This window comes from Anomaloglossus baeobatrachus, chromosome 4, assembly GCF_048569485.1.
Source record: "Anomaloglossus baeobatrachus isolate aAnoBae1 chromosome 4, aAnoBae1.hap1, whole genome shotgun sequence".
NCBI lineage: Eukaryota > Metazoa > Chordata > Amphibia > Anura > Aromobatidae > Anomaloglossus > Anomaloglossus baeobatrachus.
The window spans coordinates 6942947-6961057 of NC_134356.1; the positions used below are offsets into that span (position 1 = coordinate 6942947).

The window sequence follows — 18111 nt, forward strand, 5'->3', positions numbered from 1 at the left end:
GCTGAGGATGTGAGCTTGCAGGGGACTGAGGGTGTGAGCATGCAGGGTGCTGAGGGTGTGAGCATGCAGGGTGCTGGGGGTGTGAGCATGCAGGGTGCTGGGGGTGTGAGCGTGCAGGGTGCTGGGGGTGTGAGCGTGCAGGGGGCTGAGGGTGTGAGCATGCAGGGGGCTGAGGGTGTGAGCATACAGGGTGCTGAGGGTGTGAGCTTGCAGGGGGCTGAGGGTGTGAGCATGCAGGGGGCTGGGGGTGTGAGCGTGCATGTGGCTGAGGGTGTGAGCATGCATGTGGCTGAAGGTGTGAGCGTGCAGGGGGCTGAGGGCTGGGGGTGTGAGCGTGCAGGGGGCTGAAAGGGTGAGCATGCAGGGGGCTGGGGGTGTAAGCATACAGGGTGCTGAGAGTGTGAGCTTGCAGGGGACTGAGGGTGTGAGCTTGCAGGGGACTGAGGGTGTGAGCATGCAGGCAGCTGAGGGTGTGAGCGTGCAGGGAGCTGAGGGTGTGAGCGTGCAGGGAGCTGAGGGTGTGAGCTTGCAGGGAGCTGAGGGTGTGAGCATAGCGGGTGCTGAGAGTGTGAGCTTGCAGGGGACTGAGGGTGTGAGCTTGCAGAGGACTGAGGGTGTGAGCATGCAGGGAGCTGAGGGTGTGAGCATGCAGGGTGCTGAGGGTGTGAGCATGCATGTGGCTGAAGGTGTGAGCGTGCAGGGGGCTGGGGGTGTGAGCGTGCAGGGGGCTGAGGGTGTGAGCGTGCAGGGGGTCGGGGGTGTGAGCGTGCATGTGGCTGAGGGTGTGAGCATGCATGTGGCTGAAGGTGTGAGCGTGCAGGGGGCTGGGGGTGTGAGCGTGCAGGGGGCTGGGGGTGTGAGCGTGCAGGGGGCTGGGGGTGTGAGCATGCAGGGGGCTGGGGGTGTGAGCATACAGGGTGCTGAGAGTGTGAGCTTGCAGGGGACTGAGGGTGTGAGCATGCAGGGAGCTGAGGGTGTGAGCATGCAGGGTGCTGAGGGTGTGAGCATGCAGGGAGCTGAGGGTGTGAGCATACAGGGTGCTGAGAGTGTGAGCTTGCAGGGGACTGAGGGTGTGAGCATGCAGGGAGTTGAGGGTGTGAGCATGCAGGGTGCTGAAATTGTGAGCATGCAGGGTGCTGGGGGCGTGAGCGTGCAGGGGGCTGAGGGTGTGAGCGTGCAGGGGGCTGAGGGTGTGAGCGTGCAGGGGGCTGAGGGTGTGAGCGTGCAGGGGGCTGAGGGTGTGAGCGTGCAGGGTGCTGAGGGTGTGAGCGTGCAGGGGGCTGAAGGTGTGAGCATGCAGGGAGCTGAGGGTGTGAGCATACAGGGTGCTGAGGGTGTGAGCGTGCAGGGAGCTGACAGTGTGAGCGTGCAGGGGGCTGGGGGTGTGAGCATGCAGGGAGCTGAGGGTGTGAGCATGCAGGGTGCTGAGGGTGTGAGCGTGCAGGGAGCTGAGGGTGTGAGCGTGCAGGGGGCTGAATGTGTGAGCATGCAGGGAGCAGAGGGTGTGAGCATACAGGGTGCTGGAGGTATGAGCGTGCAGGGGGCTGAGGGTGTGAGCATGCAGGGTGCTGGGGGTGTGAGCGTGCAGGGTGCTGCGGGTGTGAGCATACAGGGTGCTGAGAGTGTGAGCTTGCAGGGGACTGAGGGTGTGAGCGTGCAGGGGGCTGAAGGTGTGAGCATGCAGGGAGCTGAGGGTGTGAGCATGCAGGAGGCTGGGGGTGTAAGCGTGCAGGATGCTGAGGGTGTGAGCGTGCAAGGGTCTGGGGGTGTGAGCGTGCAGGGGGCTGGGGGTGTGAGCGTGCAGGGGTCTGGGGATGTTAGCGTGCAAGGGGCTGGTGGTGTGAGCACACGGGATGCTGGCTCTGTGCTCCTCACTCATATACATCCACTGTAGCGCATCTTTCTGCGTACAAAGACCCTGGTGTTGCAGGCAGACTTCACTGTGCTGTTATGTCTCCACCTGGTGGTGACTACATAACACTACAAGTGGGTAAACATGCAGGGTGTTGGTAGTGTAAGTGCACAGGGTGCTGAGAGTATAAGCATGCAGGGTGCTGAGAGTATAAGCATGCAGGGTGCTGAGAATATAAGCATGCAGGGTGCTGAGAATATAAGCATGCAGGGTGCTGAGGATGTGAGCATGCAGGGAGCTGAAGGTGTGAGCGTGCAGGGAGCTGACAGTGTGAGCGTGCAGGGGGCTGAGGGTGCGAGTACGCAGGGTGTTGAGGGTGTGAGCGTGCAGGGAGCTGACAGTGTGAGCGTGCAGGGGGCTGAGGGTGCGAGTATGCAGGCAGCTGAGGGTGTGAGCGTGCAGGGAGCTGACAGTGTGAGTGTGCAAGGAGCTGACGGTGTGAGCGTGCAGGGGGCTGAGGGTGCGAGTATGCAGGCAGCTGAGGGTGTGAGCGTGCAGGGAGCTGAGGGTGTGAGCTTGCAGGGAGCTGAGGGTGTGAGCTTGCAGGGAGCTGAGGGTGTGAGCATACAGGGTGCTGAGAGTGTGAGCTTGCAGGGGACTGAGGGTGTGAGCTTGCAGGGGACTGAGGGTGTGAGCTTGCAGGGGACTGAGGGTGTGAGCATGCAGGGAGCTGAGGGTGTGAGCATGCAGGGTGCTGAGGGTGTGAGCATGCAGGGTGCTGAGGGTGTGAGCATGCAGGGTGCTGGGGGTGTGAGCGTGCAGGGGGCTGAGGGTGTGAGCGTGCAGGGGGCTGAGGGTGTGAGCATGCAGGGGGCTGAGGGTGTGAGGGCTGCAGGGGGCTGAGGGTGTGAGCATGCAGGGGGTTGGGGGTGTAAGCGTGCAGGTTGCTGAGGGTGTGAGCATGCAGGGGGCTGAGGGTGTGAGCATGCAGGGGGGCTGGGGGTGTGAGCATGCAGGGGGCTGGGGGTGTAAGCGTGCAGGGGGCTGGGGGTGTAAGCGTGCAGGGGGCTGAAAGTGTGAGCATGCAGGGGGGCTGGAGGTGTGAGCATGCAGGGTGCTGAGGGTGTGAGCATGCAGGGGGCTGAGGGTGTGAGCATACAGGGGGTGTGAGCGTGTAGGGGGCTGGGGGTGTGAGCATGCATATGGCTGAGGGTGTGTGCGTGCAGGGGTCTGGGGGTGCGAGCGTGCAGGGGGCTGGAAGTGTGAGCGTGCAGGGGTCTGGGCGTGTGAGTGTGCAGAGGACTGGGGGTGTGAGCATGCAGGGGGCTGGGGGTGTGAGCGTGCATGAGGCTGAGGGTGTGAGCAAGCAAGTGGCTGAGGGTGTGAGCATGCATGTGGCTGAAGGTGTGAGCGTGCAGGGGGCTGAGGGTGTGAGCGTGCAGGGGGCTGGGGGTGTGAGCATGCAGGGGGCTGGGGGTGTGAGCATACAGGGTGCTGAGAGTGTGAGCTTGCAGGGGACTGAGGGTGTGAGCATGCAGGGAGATGAGGGTGTGAGCATGCAGGGTGATGGGGGTGTGAGCATGCAGGGAGCTGAGGGTGTGAGCATACAGGGTGCTGAGAGTGTGAGCTTGCAGGGGACTGAGGGTGTGAGCATGCAGGGAGCTGAGGGTGTGAGCTTGCAGGGGACTGAGGGTGTGAGCATGCAGGGAGTTGAGGGTGTGAGCATGCAGGGTGCTGAGGGTGTGAGCATGCAGGGTGCTGAGGGTGTGAGCATGCAGGGTGCTGGGGGTGTGAGCGTGCAGGGGGCTGAGGGTGTGAGCGTGCAGGGGGCTGAGGGTGTGAGCGTGCAGGGGGCTGAGGGTGTGAGCATACAGGGGGCTGAGGGTGTGAGCTTGCAGGGGGCTGAGGGTGTGAGCATGCAGGGGGCTGGGGGTGTAAGCGTGCAGGTTGCTGAGGGTGTGAGCATGCAGGGGGCTGAGGGTGTGAGCATGCAGGGGGGCTGGGGGTGTGAGCATGCAGGGTGCTGAGGGTGTGAGCATGCAGGGGGCTGAGGGTGTGAGCATACAGGGGGTGTGAGCGTGTAGGGGGCTGGGAGTGTGAGCATGCATATGGCTGAGGGTGTGTGCGTGCAGGGGTCTGGGGGTGCGAGCATGCAGGGGGCTGAAGGTGTGAGCGTGCAGGGGTCTGGGGGTGTGAGTGTGCAAAGGGCTGGGGGTGTGAGCATGCAGGGGGCTGGGGGTGTGAGCGTGCAGGGGGCTGGGGGTGTGAGCGTGCAGGGGGCTGGGGGTGTGAGCGTGCAGGGGGCTGGGGGTGTGAGCGTGCAGGGGGCTGGGGGTGTGAGCGTGCAGGGGGCTGGGGGTGTGAGCGTGCAGGGGGCTGGGGGTGTGAGCGTGCAGGGGGCTGGGGGTGTGAGCGTGCAGGGGGCTGGGGGTGTGAGCGTGCAGGGGGCTGGGGGTGTGAGCGTGCAGGGGGCTGGGGGTGTGAGGATGCATGTGGCTGAAAGTGTGAGCGTGCAGGGGTCTGGGGGTGTGAGCGTGCAGGGGGCTGGGGGTGTGAGCGTGCAGGGGGCTGAGGGTGTGAGCGTGCAGGCGGCTGGGGGTGTGAGCGTGCAGGCAGCTGAGGGTGTGAGCGTGCAGGGAGCTGACAGTGTGAGCGTGCAAGGAGCTGACGGTGTGAGCGTGCAGGGGGCTGAGGGTGCGAGTATGCAGGCAGCTGAGGGTGTGAGCATGCAGGGAGCTGAGGGTGTGAGCTTGCAGGGAGCTGAGGGTGTGAGCTTGCAGGGAGCTGAGGGTGTGAGCATACAGGGTGCTGAGAGTGTGAGCTTGCAGGGGACTGAGGGTGTGAGCTTGCAGGGGACTGAGGGTGTGAGCATGCAGGGAGCTGAGGGTGTGAGCATGCAGGGTGCTGGGGGTGTGAGCATGCAGGGTGCTGGGGGTGTGAGCGTGCAGGGGGCTGAGGGTGTGAGCGTGCAGGGGGCTGAGGGTGTGAGCGTGCAGGGGGCTGAGGGTGTGAGCATGCAGGGGGCTGGGGGTGTAAGCGTGCAGGTTGCTGAGGGTGTGAGCATGCAGGGGGCTGAGGGTGTGAGCATGCAGGGGGGCTGGGGGTGTGAGCATGCACGGGGCTGGGGGTGTAAGCGTGCAGGGGGCTGGGGGTGTAAGCGTGCAGGGGGCTGAAGGTGTGAGCATGCAGGGGGGCTGGAGGTGTGAGCATGCAGGGTGCTCAGGGTGTGAGCATGAAGGGGGCTGAGGGTGTGAGCATACAGGGGGTGTGAGCGTGTAGGGGGCTGGGGGTGTGAGCATGCATATGGCTGAGGGTGTGTGCGTGCAGGGGTCTGGGGGTGCGAGCGTGCAGGGGGCTGGAGGTGTGAGCGTGCAGGGGTCTGGGCGTGTGAGTGTGCAGAGGGCTGGGGGTGTGAGCATGCAGGGGGCTGGGGGTGTGAGCGTGCAGGGGGCTGGGGGTGTGAGCGTGCATGTGGCTGAGGGTGTGAGCATGCATGTGGCTGAAGGTGTGAGCGTGCAGGGGGCTGGGGGTGTGAGCGTGCAGGGGGCTGGGGGTGTGAACGTGCAGGGGGCTGAGGGTGTGAGCATGCAGGCGGCTGGGGGTGTGAGCATACAGGGTGCTGAGAGTGTGAGCTTGCAGGGGACTGAGGGTGTGAGCATGCAGGGAGATGAGGGTGTGAGCATGCAGGGTGATGGGGGTGTGAGCATGCAGGGAGCTGAGGGTGTGAGCATACAGGGTGCTGAGAGTGTGAGCTTGCAGGGGACTGAGGGTGTGAGCATGCAGGGAGCTGAAGGTGTGAGCTTGCAGGGGACTAAGGGTGTGAGCATGCAGGGAGTTGAGGGTGTGAGAATGCAGGGTGCTGAGGGTGTGAGCATGCAGGGTGCTGGGGGTGTGAGCGTGCAGGGGGCTGAGGGTGTGAGAGTGCAGGGGGCTGAGGGTGTGAGCGTGCAGGGGGCTGAGGGTGTGAGCATACAGGGGGCTGAGGGTGTGAGCATACAGGGGGCTGAGGGTGTGAGCATACAGGGGGCTGAGGGTGTGAGCTTGCAGGGGGCTGAGGGTGTGAGCGTGCAGGGGGCTGAGGGTGTGAGCATACAGGGGGCTGAGGGTGTGAGCTTGCAGGGGGCTGAGGGTGTGAGCATGCAGGGGGCTGGGGGTGTAAGCGTGCAGGTTGCTGAGGGTGTGAGCATGCAGGGGGCTGAGGGTGTGAGCATGCAGGGGGGCTGGGGGTGTGAGCATGCAGGGTGCTGAGGGTGTGAGCATGCAGGGGGCTGAGGGTGTGAGCATACAGGGGGTGTGAGCGTGTAGGGGGCTGGGAGTGTGAGCATGCATATGGCTGAGGGTGTGTGCGTGCAGGGGTCTGGGGGTGTGAGCGTGGAGAGGGCTGGGGGTGTGAGCATGCAGGGGGCTGGGGGTGTGAGCGTGCATGTGGCTGAAAGTGTGAGCGTGCAGGGGGCTGGGGGTGTGAGCGTGCAGGGGGCTGGGGGTGTGAGCGTGCAGGGGGCTGGGGGTGTGAGCGTGCAGGGGGCTGAGTGTGTGAGCGTGCAGGCGGCTGGGGGTGTGAGCGTGCAGGCGGCTGGGGGTGTGAGCATACAGGGTGCTGAGAGTGTGAGCTTGCAGGGGACTGAGGGTGTGAGCTTGCAGGGGACTGAGGGTGTGAGCATGCAGGGAGCTGAGGGTGTGAGCATGCAGGGTGCTGAGGGTGTGAGCTTGCAGGGGACTGAGGGTGTGAGCATGCAGGGTGCTGAGGGTGTGAGCATGCAGGGTGCTGGGGGTGTGAGCATGCAGGGTGCTGGGGGTGTGAGCATGCAGGGTGCTGGGGGTGTGAGCGTGCAGGGGGCTGAGGGTGTGAGCGTGCAGGGGGCTGAGGGTGTGAGCATGCAGGGGGCTGAGGGTGTGAGCATACAGGGTGCTGAGGGTGTGAGCTTGCAGGGGGCTGAGGGTGTGATCATGCAGGGGGCTGGAGGTGTGAGCGTGCATGTGGCTGAGGGTGTGAGCATGCATGTGGCTGAAGGTGTGAGCGTGCGGGGGGCTGGGGGCTGGGGGTGTGAGCGTGCAGGGGGCTGTGGGTGTGAGCATGCAGGGGGCTGGGGGTGTGAGCATACAGGGTGCTGAGAGTGTGAGCTTGCAGGGGACTGAGGGTGTGAGCTTGCAGGGGACTGAGGGTGTGAGCATGCAGGGAGCTGAGGGTGTGAGCATGCAGGGTGCTGGGGGTGTGAGCATGCAGGGAGCTGAGGGGGTGAGCATGCAGGGTGCTGGGGGTGTGAGCATGCAGGGTGCTGGGGGTGTGAGTGTGCAGGGGGCTGGGGGTGTGTGCGTGCAGGGGGCGTGAGCATGCAGGGTGCTGGGGGTGTGAGCTTGCAGGGGGCTGAGGGTGTGAGCATACAGGGTGCTGAGGGTCTGAGCTTGCAGGGGGCTGAGGGTGTGAGCATGCAGGGTGCTGAGGGTGTGAGCATGCAGGGTGCTGAGGGTGTGAGCATACAGGGTGATGAGGGTGTGAGCATACAGGGTGCTGAGGGTGTGAGTGTGCAGGGGGCTGAGGGTGTGAGCATACAGGGTGCTGAGGGTGTGAGCTTGCAGAAGGCTGAGGGTGTGAGCATGCAGGGGGCTGGGGGGGTAAGCATGCAGGTTGCTGAGGGTGTAAGCATACAGGGTGCTGAGGGTGTGAGCTTGCAGGGAACTGGGGGGTGTGAGCATGCAGGGTGCTGAGGGTGTGAGCATGCAGGATGCTGAGGGTGTGAGCTTGCAGAAAGCTGAGGGTGTGAGCATGCAGGGGGCTGGGGGGTAAGCATGCAGGTTGCTGAGGGTGTAAGCATACAGGGTGCTGAGGGTGTGAGCTTGCAGGGAACTGGGGGTGTGAGCATGCAGGGGGCTGAGGGTGTGAGCATACAGGGGGTGTGAGCGTGTAGGGGGCTGGGGGTGTGAGCATGCATATGGCTAAGGGTGTGTGCGTGCAGGGGTCTGGGGGTGCGAGCGTGCAGGGGGCTGGAGGTGTGAGCTTGCAGGAGACTGAGGGTGTGAGCATGCAGGGGACTGAGGGTGTGAGCATGCAGGGAGCTGAGGGTGTGAGCATGCAGGGTGCTGGGGGTGTGAGCATGCAGGGAGCTGAGGGGGTGAGCATGCAGGGTGCTGGGGGTGTGAGTGTGCAGGGGGATGGGGGTGTGTGCGTGCAGGGGGCGTGAGCATGCAGGGTGCTGGGGGTGTGAGCATGCAGGGTGCTGGGGGTGTGAGTGTGCAGGGGGATGGGGGTGTGTGCGTGCAGGGGGCGTGAGCATGCAGGGTGCTGGGGGTGTGAGCTTGCAGGGGGCTGAGGGTGTGAGCATACAGGGTGCTGAGGGTCTGAGCTTGCAGGGGGCTGAGGGTGTGAGCATGCAGGGTGCTGAGGGTGTGAGCATACAGGGTGCTGAGGGTGTGAGTGTGCAGGGGGCTGAGGGTGTGAGCATACAGGGTGCTGAGGGTCTGAGCTTGCAGGGTGCTGAGGGTGTGAGCATACTGGGTGCTGAGGGTGTGAGCATACTGGGTGCTGAGGGTGTGAGTGTGCAGGGGGCTGAGGGTGTGAGCATACAGGGTGCTGAGGGTGTGAGCTTGCAGAAGGCTGAGGGTGTGAGCATGCAGGGGGCTGGGGGGGTAAGCATGCAGGTTGCTGAGGGTGTAAGCATACAGGGTGCTGAGGGTGTGAGCTTGCAGGGAACTGGGGGGTGTGAGCATGCAGGGTGCTGAGGGTGTGAGCATGCAGGGTGCTGAGGGTGTGAGCTTGCAGAAGGCTGAGGGTGTGAGCATGCAGGGGGCTGGGGGGTAAGCATGCAGGTTGCTGAGGGTGTAAGCATACAGGGTGCTGAGGGTGTGAGCTTGCAGGGAACTGGGGGTGTGAGCATGCAGGGGGCTGAGGGTGTGAGCATACAGGGGGTGTGAGCGTGTAGGGGGCTGGGGGTGTGAGCATGCATATGGCTAAGGGTGTGTGCGTGCAGGGGTCTGGGGGTGCGAGCGTGCAGGGGGCTGGAGGTGTGAGCGTGCAGGGGTCTGGGGGTGTGAGTGTGCAGAGGGCTGGGATGTGGGCATGCAGGGGGCTGGGGGTGTGAGCGTGCATGTGGCTGAGGGTGTGAGCATGCATGTGGCTGAAGGTGTGAGCGTGCAGGGGGCTGGGGGTGTGAGCGTGCAGGGAGCTGGGGGTGTGAGCATGCAGGGGGCTGGGGGTGTGAGCATTCAGGGGGCTGAGGGTGTGAGCGTGCAGGGTGCTGAGGGTGTGAGTGTGCAGGGGGCTGGGGGTGTGAGGATGCAGGGGGCTGAGGGTGTGAGCGTGCAGGGTGCTGAGGGTGCGAGTGTGCAGGCGTCTGGGGGTGTGAGCATGCAGGGGGCTGGGGGTGTGAGAGTGCAGGGTGCTGAGGGTGTGAGCGTGCAGGGGGCTGGGGGTGTGAGCATGCAGGGGTCTGGGGGTGTGAGCGTGCAGGGTGCTGAGGGTGCGAGTGTGCAGGCGTCTGGGGGTGTGAGCATGCAGGGGGCTGAGGGTGTGAGCGTGCAGGGGGCTGAGGGTGTGAGCGTGCAGGGGGCTGGGGGGGGTAAGCATGCAGGTTGCTGAGGGTGTAAGCATACAGGGTGCTGAGGGTGTGAGCGTGCAGGGGCTGAGGGTGTGAGCGTGCAGGGGGCTGGGGGTGTGAGCGTGCAGGGGGCTGGGGGTGTGAGCGTGCAGGGGGCTGGGGGTGTGAGCGTGCAGGGGGCTGGCGGTGTGAGCGTGCAGGGGGCTGGCGGTGTGAGCGTGCAGGGGGCTGGCGGTGTGAGCGTGCAGGGGGCTGGCGGTGTGAGCGTGCAGGGGGCTGGGGGTGTGAGCGTGCAGGGGGCTGGGGGTGTGAGCGTGCAGGGGGCTGGGGGTGTGCGCATGCAGGGGGCTGGGGGTGTGCGCATGCAGGGGGCTGGGGGTGTGAGCGTGCCGGGGACTGGGGGTGTGAGCGTGCCGGGGATTGGGGGTGTGAGCGTGCCGGGGATTGGGGGTGTGAGCGTGCAGGGGGCTGACAGTGTGAGCGTGCAGGGGGCTGAGGGTGCGAGTATACAGGCAGCTGCAGCTGAGGGTGTGAGCGTGCAGGGAGCTGAGGGTGTGAGCGTGCAGGGAGCTGAGGATGTGAGCATACAGGGTGCTGAGAGTGTGAGCTTGCAGGGAGCTGAGGGTGTGAGCATGCAGGGAGATGAGGGTGTGAGCATGCAGGGAGCTGAGGGTGTGAGCATGCAGGGAGATGAGGGTGTGAGCATGCAGGGAGCTGAGGGTGTGAGCATGCAGGGAGCTGAGGGTGTGAGCATGCAGGGTGCTGAGGGTGTGAGCATTCAGGGTGCTGGGGGTGTGAGCATGCAGGGTGCTGGGGGTGTGAGCGTGCAGGGGGCTGAGGGTGTGAGTGTGCAGGTGGCTGGGGGTGCGAGCCTGCAGGGTGCTAAGGGTGTGAGCGTGCAGGGGTCTGGGGGTGTGAGCGTGCAGGGGTCTGGGGGTGCGAGTGTGCAGGATGCTGGAGGTGTGAGCGTGCAGGGGTCTGGGGGTGTGAGTGTGCAGAGGGCTGGGATGTGAGCATGCAGGGGGCTGGGGGTGTGAGCGTGCATGTGGCTGAGGGTGTGAGCATGCATGTGGCTGAAGGTGTGAGCGTGCAGGGGGCTGGGGGTGTGAGCATGCAGGGGGCTGGAGGTGTGAGCGTGCAGGATGCTGGGGGTGCGAACGTGCAGGGGGCTGGGGGTGTGAGTGTGCAGGGGGCTAGGGGTGTGAGCACACGGGATGCTGGCTCTGTGCTCCTCACTCATATACACCCACTGTAGCGCATCTGTCTGTGTATAAAGACCCTGGTGTTGGGGCAGTCTTCATTGTGGTGTTATGTCTCCACCTGGTGGTGACTACATAACACTACAAGCTGCGGACCTGTGACATGTGCTGTGTATAACATGCAGTGTGTGCTGCTGCAGACAGTGCCTTCTGGATGAGACGCGCTCTTGTGCAGACTTTGACAAGCGTCACGGGGGCAGTATAGCGGCGGGAGTCCATGAAAGCTGCCCCCTGTCCTGATAATGGCTGGTCACATCTCGCACCTTGGCTTGTGTCCGCAGGTCCTTCTTCCAGCGAGCCGCAGCCTCCAGCTTCTCCTCCAGCAGCGCCCGATGTTCTCCCAGCTCCTCCTCACGGTGATCCCACTGCTGCGATAAGATGGGCACAGACATGTGAGCGATACAATAAGGCTACGTGCGCACGCTGCACACAAACTGCAAGCAAAACTGCACCTCGTCACAGAGAGCCTGGAAATGTTGGAAAAACGCTTGTAATATAGGTGTGTTTTTGGTGCGTTTTTAGCGCAGTTTTGCTGCACTTGTCTGGTTATGAAAATATGAGGGGATCCCATGCTTTTTTTTTTTTATTGATTTATTAATAAAAAAAAAAATGACGTGGGCTCTCCCCATTTTTCTAATACCAGCCAAGGTACAGCAGACAACTGGGGGCTGATATTATTAGGGTGGGAATGACCATTGTTATTTAGCCCTTTCCAGCCTAATAATAGCAGCCCACAGCTGCCCCAGAACAGGCGCATCCATAAGATGCGTCAATTCTGGTGCTGGACCCGGCTCTACCCGTTGCCCTGGTGCGGTGGCAATCGGGGTAATAAGGGGTTAATGGCAGCCCATAGCTGCCACTAAGCCCTACGTTAGGCCTCTGTCACACGTGCCTTCGGTACGTGTTTGACATTTTTCTCACGTACTGGAGACACGTACACATGTGGACCTAGGTATTCCTAATGGTTAGGACACACGTAAGTATTTAGGAACGGAACGTGTGTCTGTTCCGTACTTACATGTGTCCGTGTGTTCCTCACGCCGACATGTCCGTTTTTCTCCGGCAGCACGGGTGTCACGCGGCCTGCACCAGTACCACACGGATGTAGTGTGGATGCGGTCCCGTGTGACACGCGCTGGAGAAACACAAATAAAAAAAAACACATACTCACCCCCACCAGCTCTGCAGTCTCTGCCGCGGCTGTCGTCTGCATCCGTCCCCCAGTGAATATGAACAACGCCTCTTCTTCACTGGGGGCCGGAAGCAGCGTCATCGGGGCGTGGCCTGTGCCGGACACTGTCAGTCAGCACCACAGACAGCTCCGGAAGAAGCAGGTAAGGCGGGGCTTATGTGTGTTATTACGTATAACACACGGAGAACACGCATGTGCCACAAACACGGCATACGGGGAGCAAACCACCCCTTTAACACGTACATGAAAAAACGTTTTGTTTTTTTTACGTGCGTGTGACAGAGGCCTTAGTGATGTTACGCGTCTATGAGACACCCCACATCACTAATCTGTAAGTGAAAGTAAATAACCACAAACACCGAAAAAGCCTTTATTTGAAATAAAATAAAAAACACCCTCTTTCACCACTTTATTAACCCCCAAAACACCCCTCCAGGTCCGAAGTAATCCACATGAGGTCCCATGACGCTTCCAGCTCTGCTACATCCCTGTCCTGTCACAGCCAGCGGTCATACAGCATGGCCGCCAGCTGTGAGTGTGGACAGAGGCGCAGCGACCGGAAGGAACTGGGGTGAACCCTTGGTGTCACAGCTACGGGTCCCGCAGTACGGCAGGTGTCGCAGCAATGACATCACAAATTCACTGCGGTTTAGGCCGCTACTGAAGTGAGCCGCGCAATCGTCGGTGCCATCACTCACGTGAGTCCTCCAGCTGCGGCTCACTTCAGTCACTCCAGAGCTGGAGTCCTCCAGCTGCGACAGCAAACCACCCAAGTGACTGAAGTGATGGGCGGTGCCGTGACTCAGGTGTTTGCTGTCACAGCTCGAGTTCTCCACCGCTGATAGAGCGACTCTCTTCAGTGATGTACGATGTAGACACGCCCACCGGCGACTGTGATTGGTTGTAGTCAGACACCTGTCACTCAGCATGGGGGCTCGTCTGACTGCAACCAATCACAGATGGGGGGAGGAGTCAATATGTATGAGGCTATTGAGCGGGTCCGAAAGAAGATCAGAGGCGGGGAAGCGGTGTGACAGCCGGTGATCGGTGAGTATGTAGTGCTTGGGGAGAAAGAGAGAGCGCAAGAGAGACAGACACCGACTGTTGTGTCCCATGAATGGGAGCAACGTGTTGTATGTAATTCTTGCATTGCCTATTTTTCCTCCTATCAGAAAATTCCTTATTGTTACTAGGTAGATTTAGACTGTATGAAGTTTGTCCCTATGTTCCTCCCTTAGTTGGCTTCTGTATAGAATGCTCCTCCCCTTCTCCTTCAGTTTAGTCTAGAGGAACCATTGCTGGACACATGTCTACAACCCTGTACAGATTATTCCTTTTCACCTGCCTTTACTTTGTACTTAATACAAGATTCTAGAAGAAAACTACAGCGTTTCTCCTGGTCTTTCTGCAAATCATCGTTTGTGGCTGAGTTAAAACTATCTGTTGACGCTTTTGAAGTGTGAGTACAATCATACAGTTATCTAAGGGACTGATAATTAGAGCGCTTGGGAAGAGACAGAATACTGACACCGACACGACACCGACACACGGACACTGGCACATCAAAATCACTCCGACATTGATGTTGTCATTCTGGAACTAAGTTGATGAGCTGCGTTTTTGTTGTCAAAACCACAGGTAAAACGCATGCCAAACGCACCAATTTGATAGCATGCATTTTCCCTTGCATTTTTGATACCCCCATTGATTTCAAAGGGTGACAAATGTTGACAAAAACGCAAGGAGCACTGAACACGCTGCTGCTTTTTTGTCACAAACTTCTGACAAAAAAAACGCTGACAAATAAACTGCAGCATGCGCAGCAAATCTGACTTCTCATAGACTTTGCTGGGAAGTCAGAAAGTTCTGACAACAAAACTGCAGCCAAAAAACACGACAAAAACGTGAAAAAAAAAAAACCCCGCAGCGTGCGCATGTAGCCTAACTGTCACGTCACCCGCCGCTCCTCTTATAACGCTCCAGCACTATTATAAGCTCTGGGGTTACCGCACTCTCCACATTATCACATACCGTTAACCCGCCCGCCTCCTCTACTTCTCTTCTGTGGACTCTGAAGGACTGATGCAGCCGATCATTGTCTGCAGCAGTGATGCACGCCATAGTGCGGAGCTCTTCTGTGGACTCTGAAGGACTGATGCAGCCGATCATTGTCTGTAGCGGTGATGCACGCCATAGTGCGGAGGAGTGGCGAGGAATTGGTAAGTGAATATGTGGTGTCAATTATCTCAGGGTCACAATCGAGCCCTTAGTGAAATAAACAAGCGGCGGACGTCTGTTGTGACTACTGTCTGGTAGAGCTCAGCACTTTTACTGCCACCTGTGGTCGTTAATGTTAGTGGGTTGGATTCTGTTCCTCAGTTCTACACACCTGGTTGGTAGCGCTAACCTTGATTTTGGATATAGGCGTGTGCTGGTTGTTTGTCCTTGCCAGTTGTCTGAAACTCCTGAGACTATAGGAATCTGTCTCTTGTCCTCCTGGCTTCTCCTCCATCAAGCTAAGATAAGTTCTTGGTTTTGCTTCTTATTTTTTGTGTGTTATTTGCTTATTGCTTCTGTGAATTATCTCTGAAGGTTTTTGTATTGTATCCTGTTTTGTTTGTGCCTTCAGATAAGGAAGATGTATCTTCCTTGTCAGTCTTTGCTATTTATCTTAGCAAGGCTTAAGGCCCCGTCACACTAAGCAACATCGCTAGCAACATCGCTGGTAACGAACAACTTTTGTGACGTTGCTAGCGATGTTGCTGTGTGTGACATCCAGCAACAACCTGGCCCCTGCTGTGAGGTCGTTGGTTGTTGCTGAATGTCCTGGGCCATTTTTTAGTTGTTGCTGTCCTGCTGTGAAGCACAGATCGCTGTGTGTGACAGCGAGACAGCAACAACTAATGTGCAGTGAGCAGGAGCCGGCTTCTGCGGAGGATGGTAACTAATGTAAACATCGGGTAACCAAGAAGCCCTGTCCTTGGTTACCCGATATTTACCTTTGATACCAGCCTCCCCCGCTCTCACTGCCTGTGCTGCCGGCTCCTGCTATGTGCACATGTAGCTGCAGCACACATCAGGCAATTAACCCGATGTGTGCTGTAACTAGGAGAGCAAGGAGCCAGCGCTCAGTGTGCGCTGCTCCCTGCTCTGTGCACATTTAGCTGCAGCACACATCAGGCAATTAACCCGATGTGTGCTGTAACTAGGAGAGCAAGGAGCCAGCGCTCAGTGTGCGCTGCTCCCTGCTCTGTGCACATTTAGCTGCAGCACACATCGGGTTAATTAACCTGATGTGTGCTGTAACTAGGAGACTGGGGGCTGGTCACTGGTTGCTGGTGAGCTCACCAGCAACTCGTGTAGCCACGCTCCAGCGATCCCTGCCAGGTCAGGTTGCTGGTGGGATCGCTGGAGCGTCGCAGTGTGACAGCTCACCAGCAACCTCCTAGCAACTTACCAGCGATCCCTATCGTTGTTGGGATCGCTGGTAAGTTGCTTAGTGTGACTGGACCTTTAGGGTACCTTCACACTTTAGCGATGCAGCAGCGATCCGACCAGCGATCTGACCTGGTCAGGATCGCTGCTGCATCGCTACATGGTCGCTGGTGAGCTGTCAAACAGGCAGATCTCACCAGCGACCAGTGACCAGCCCCCAGCCAGCAGCGACGTGCAAGCGACGCTGCACTTGCACGGAGCCGGCGTCTGGAAGCTGCGGACACTGGTAACTAAGGTAAACATCAGGTATGGTTACCCGATGTTTACATTAGTTACCAGCGCACACCGCTTAGCTTTGCTCTCCTAGCTACAGTACACATCGGGTTAATTAACCCGATGTGTAATGCAGCTACATGTGCAGGGAGCCGGAGCCGGCAGCACAGGCAGCGTGAGAGCTGCGGAGGCTGGTAACTAAGGTAAATATCAGGTAACCACCTTGGTTACCCGATGTTTATCTTGGTTACAGCTTACCGCAGCTGCCAGATGCCGGCCCCTGCTCGCTTCATTTGTCGCTCTCTCGCTGTCACACACAGCGATCTGTGTGTCACAGTGGGAGAGCGCCTTTGAAGAAAACGAACCAGGGCTGTGTGTAACGAGCAGCGATCTCGCAGCAGGGGCCAGATCGCTGCTCAGTGTCACACACAGCGAGATCGCTAATGAGGTCACTGCTGCGTCACAAAAAGCGTGACTCAGCAGCGATCTCGGCAGCGAGCTCGCTGTGTGTGAAGCACCCCTTAGTCAGCAGGGTAATTGCTAGGTTTTTTTTTCCTACAGTTTCACGGGAGTCTTGTACGGATTGTGAACGTGCGAGTGTTAGATCCTTTTTGCACATTCCGTGTAGGAAGTTTGATAGGGTTTTTCATGCTGACCGCAAGAGATCCCTATCCTGTCTTTTGTATTTAGTATAGTGTGGCCTCTCTTTGCTTTATCTTGCTCTTTCTGTGTATGTCTTTTCATCTTTGCTCAGTCTGTACATGTGGGAGGCTGCCTATTCTCTTTGGGGAAATCTGCTCTGAGGCAAGATAGTTTCTTTTCTACTTTCTGCCTTGTCGGTTATGGAGTCCTCCGGCTGGGTTTGAGGCATCTAGGATTGTCAGGTATGCTGCACGGCTACTTCTAGTGTGGTGTTCCGTTCAGGGCTTGCGGTGGGTACTTGCGGTGGTACCACCTATGACTCTGGTGGATTGTGTTCATGGTAGTCATTGAACATCGGATCATAACAGATGTCCCCGTTAAATACGAGCAGGTCCTCCCCGTAACATTCAGGTCTCACCTTGGCCTCCAGGCGATCAAGCTCTTCTCTTTCCAGTCGCTCTTTCTCCACACGAGCGGCTTCAATCTGCTCCGCGAGGAACCGAGCGTCTTCTGGGGATCACAGAGACAAGGGGAGGAAATGGTTAAATCCCCCAAAAATAATTGATGAAACGTTTTATAGCTTTCTGATGGTCTTGTCCGTTCCGGGCCGTTTGCAATCTCTCGGCTGTCAGTCAATAGAAACATTCTCAGGTTTGCTGCAATGTATGAGGCACATGGCAGTGCGGACGGTGCAATGCATTATGGTCCAGTGACTGCACTATAGTCACGTGATCACTGAGGTCATGTGACTACACCACGCCCACAGCGGTGTGTGACGCCATCACAGGGCAGACCACCCAAAGTGGAAAACTCCTTCAAGAGTGAAATCTCTGAATCTGAGAAGAAAGTACAGGGAGGAGCCCTCTGAGAGCCGCGACTCTGTGCGGACCACCCACCTTCCTCCCGCTGCCGTCGCTCCTCCTCCTCTTTCTGCAGTCGCTGTTTTTCTGCTTTGCTGACTTTTCCTTTCTTCCGGGAAGAGGCCGACGTCCCTTTTGATGACTGTAATGGGAAATGCGGGTTATAGCGATCGTATTCTGATAAACCGGAAAATCTGACGCAAAAGCGAGAAATAATCTGGAAACCAGAAAAAGCAGAGAAAGCAAAGAAAACAGGGAGAGCAGAGAGAGGAGCGTGCCGAGCGTGCAGAGAAAGCAGAGACCGGAGCGTGCCGAGCGTGCAGAGAAAACAGGGAGAGCAGAGAGCGGAGCGTGCAGAGAAAGCAGAGAGGGTGGAGCGTGCAGAGAAAGCAGAGAAAATAAAGAAAGGAGACAAAGCAGAGAAAACAAGGAGAGCGGAGCGTGCAGAGAAAGCAGAGAAAATAAAGAAAGGAGACAAAGCAGAGAAAACAAGGAGAGCGGAGCGTGCAGAGAAAGCAGAGAAAATAAAGAAAGGAGACAAAGCAGAGAAAACAAGGAGAGCGGAGCGTGCAGAGAAAGCAGAGAAAATAAAGAAAGGAGACAAAGCAGAGAAAACAAGGAGAGCGGAGCATGCAGAGAAAGCAGAGAGGGTGGAGCGTGCAGAGAAAGCAGAGAAAGCTAAGAGAGCAGAGCGTGCAGAGCGTGCAGAGAAAGCAGAGAGAGCAGAGCGTGCAGAGAAAATAAAGAAAGGAGAGAAAACAGGGAAAGCAGAGAAACCGTAGAAAACCGGGAGAGTGGAGCATGTAGAGAAAGCAGAGAAAGTAGAGAAAGCAGAAAGAGCGGAGCGTGCAGAGAGAGCGGAGAAAGCAGGCAAAGCAGAGAAAACAGGGAAAGAAGAGAAACCAGAGACAGCAGAGAAAGCAGAGAAAACAGGGAAAGCAGAGAAAACAGGGAGAGCGGAGCGTGCAGAGAAAACAGGGAGAGCGGAGCGTGCAGAGAAAACAGGGGAAGCAAAGAAAGGAGAGAAAACAGAGAAAGCAGCGAAAGCAGAGAAAACAGGGAACAC

At 58.9% G+C, this 18111-nt stretch overlaps 1 protein-coding gene across 1 annotated transcript in view; it reads right to left on the reverse strand.

Moving 5' to 3' along the window:
* The window catches only part of DNAI7 (dynein axonemal intermediate chain 7), a 71562-nt gene that overhangs the window by 36963 nt on the left and 16488 nt on the right, over positions 1-18111 (reverse strand). The window contains 3 exon segments of the mRNA XM_075342728.1: positions 10907-11011; positions 16604-16695; positions 17082-17187. Coding sequence (XP_075198843.1) covers positions 10907-11011; positions 16604-16695; positions 17082-17187 — 303 coding nt within the window.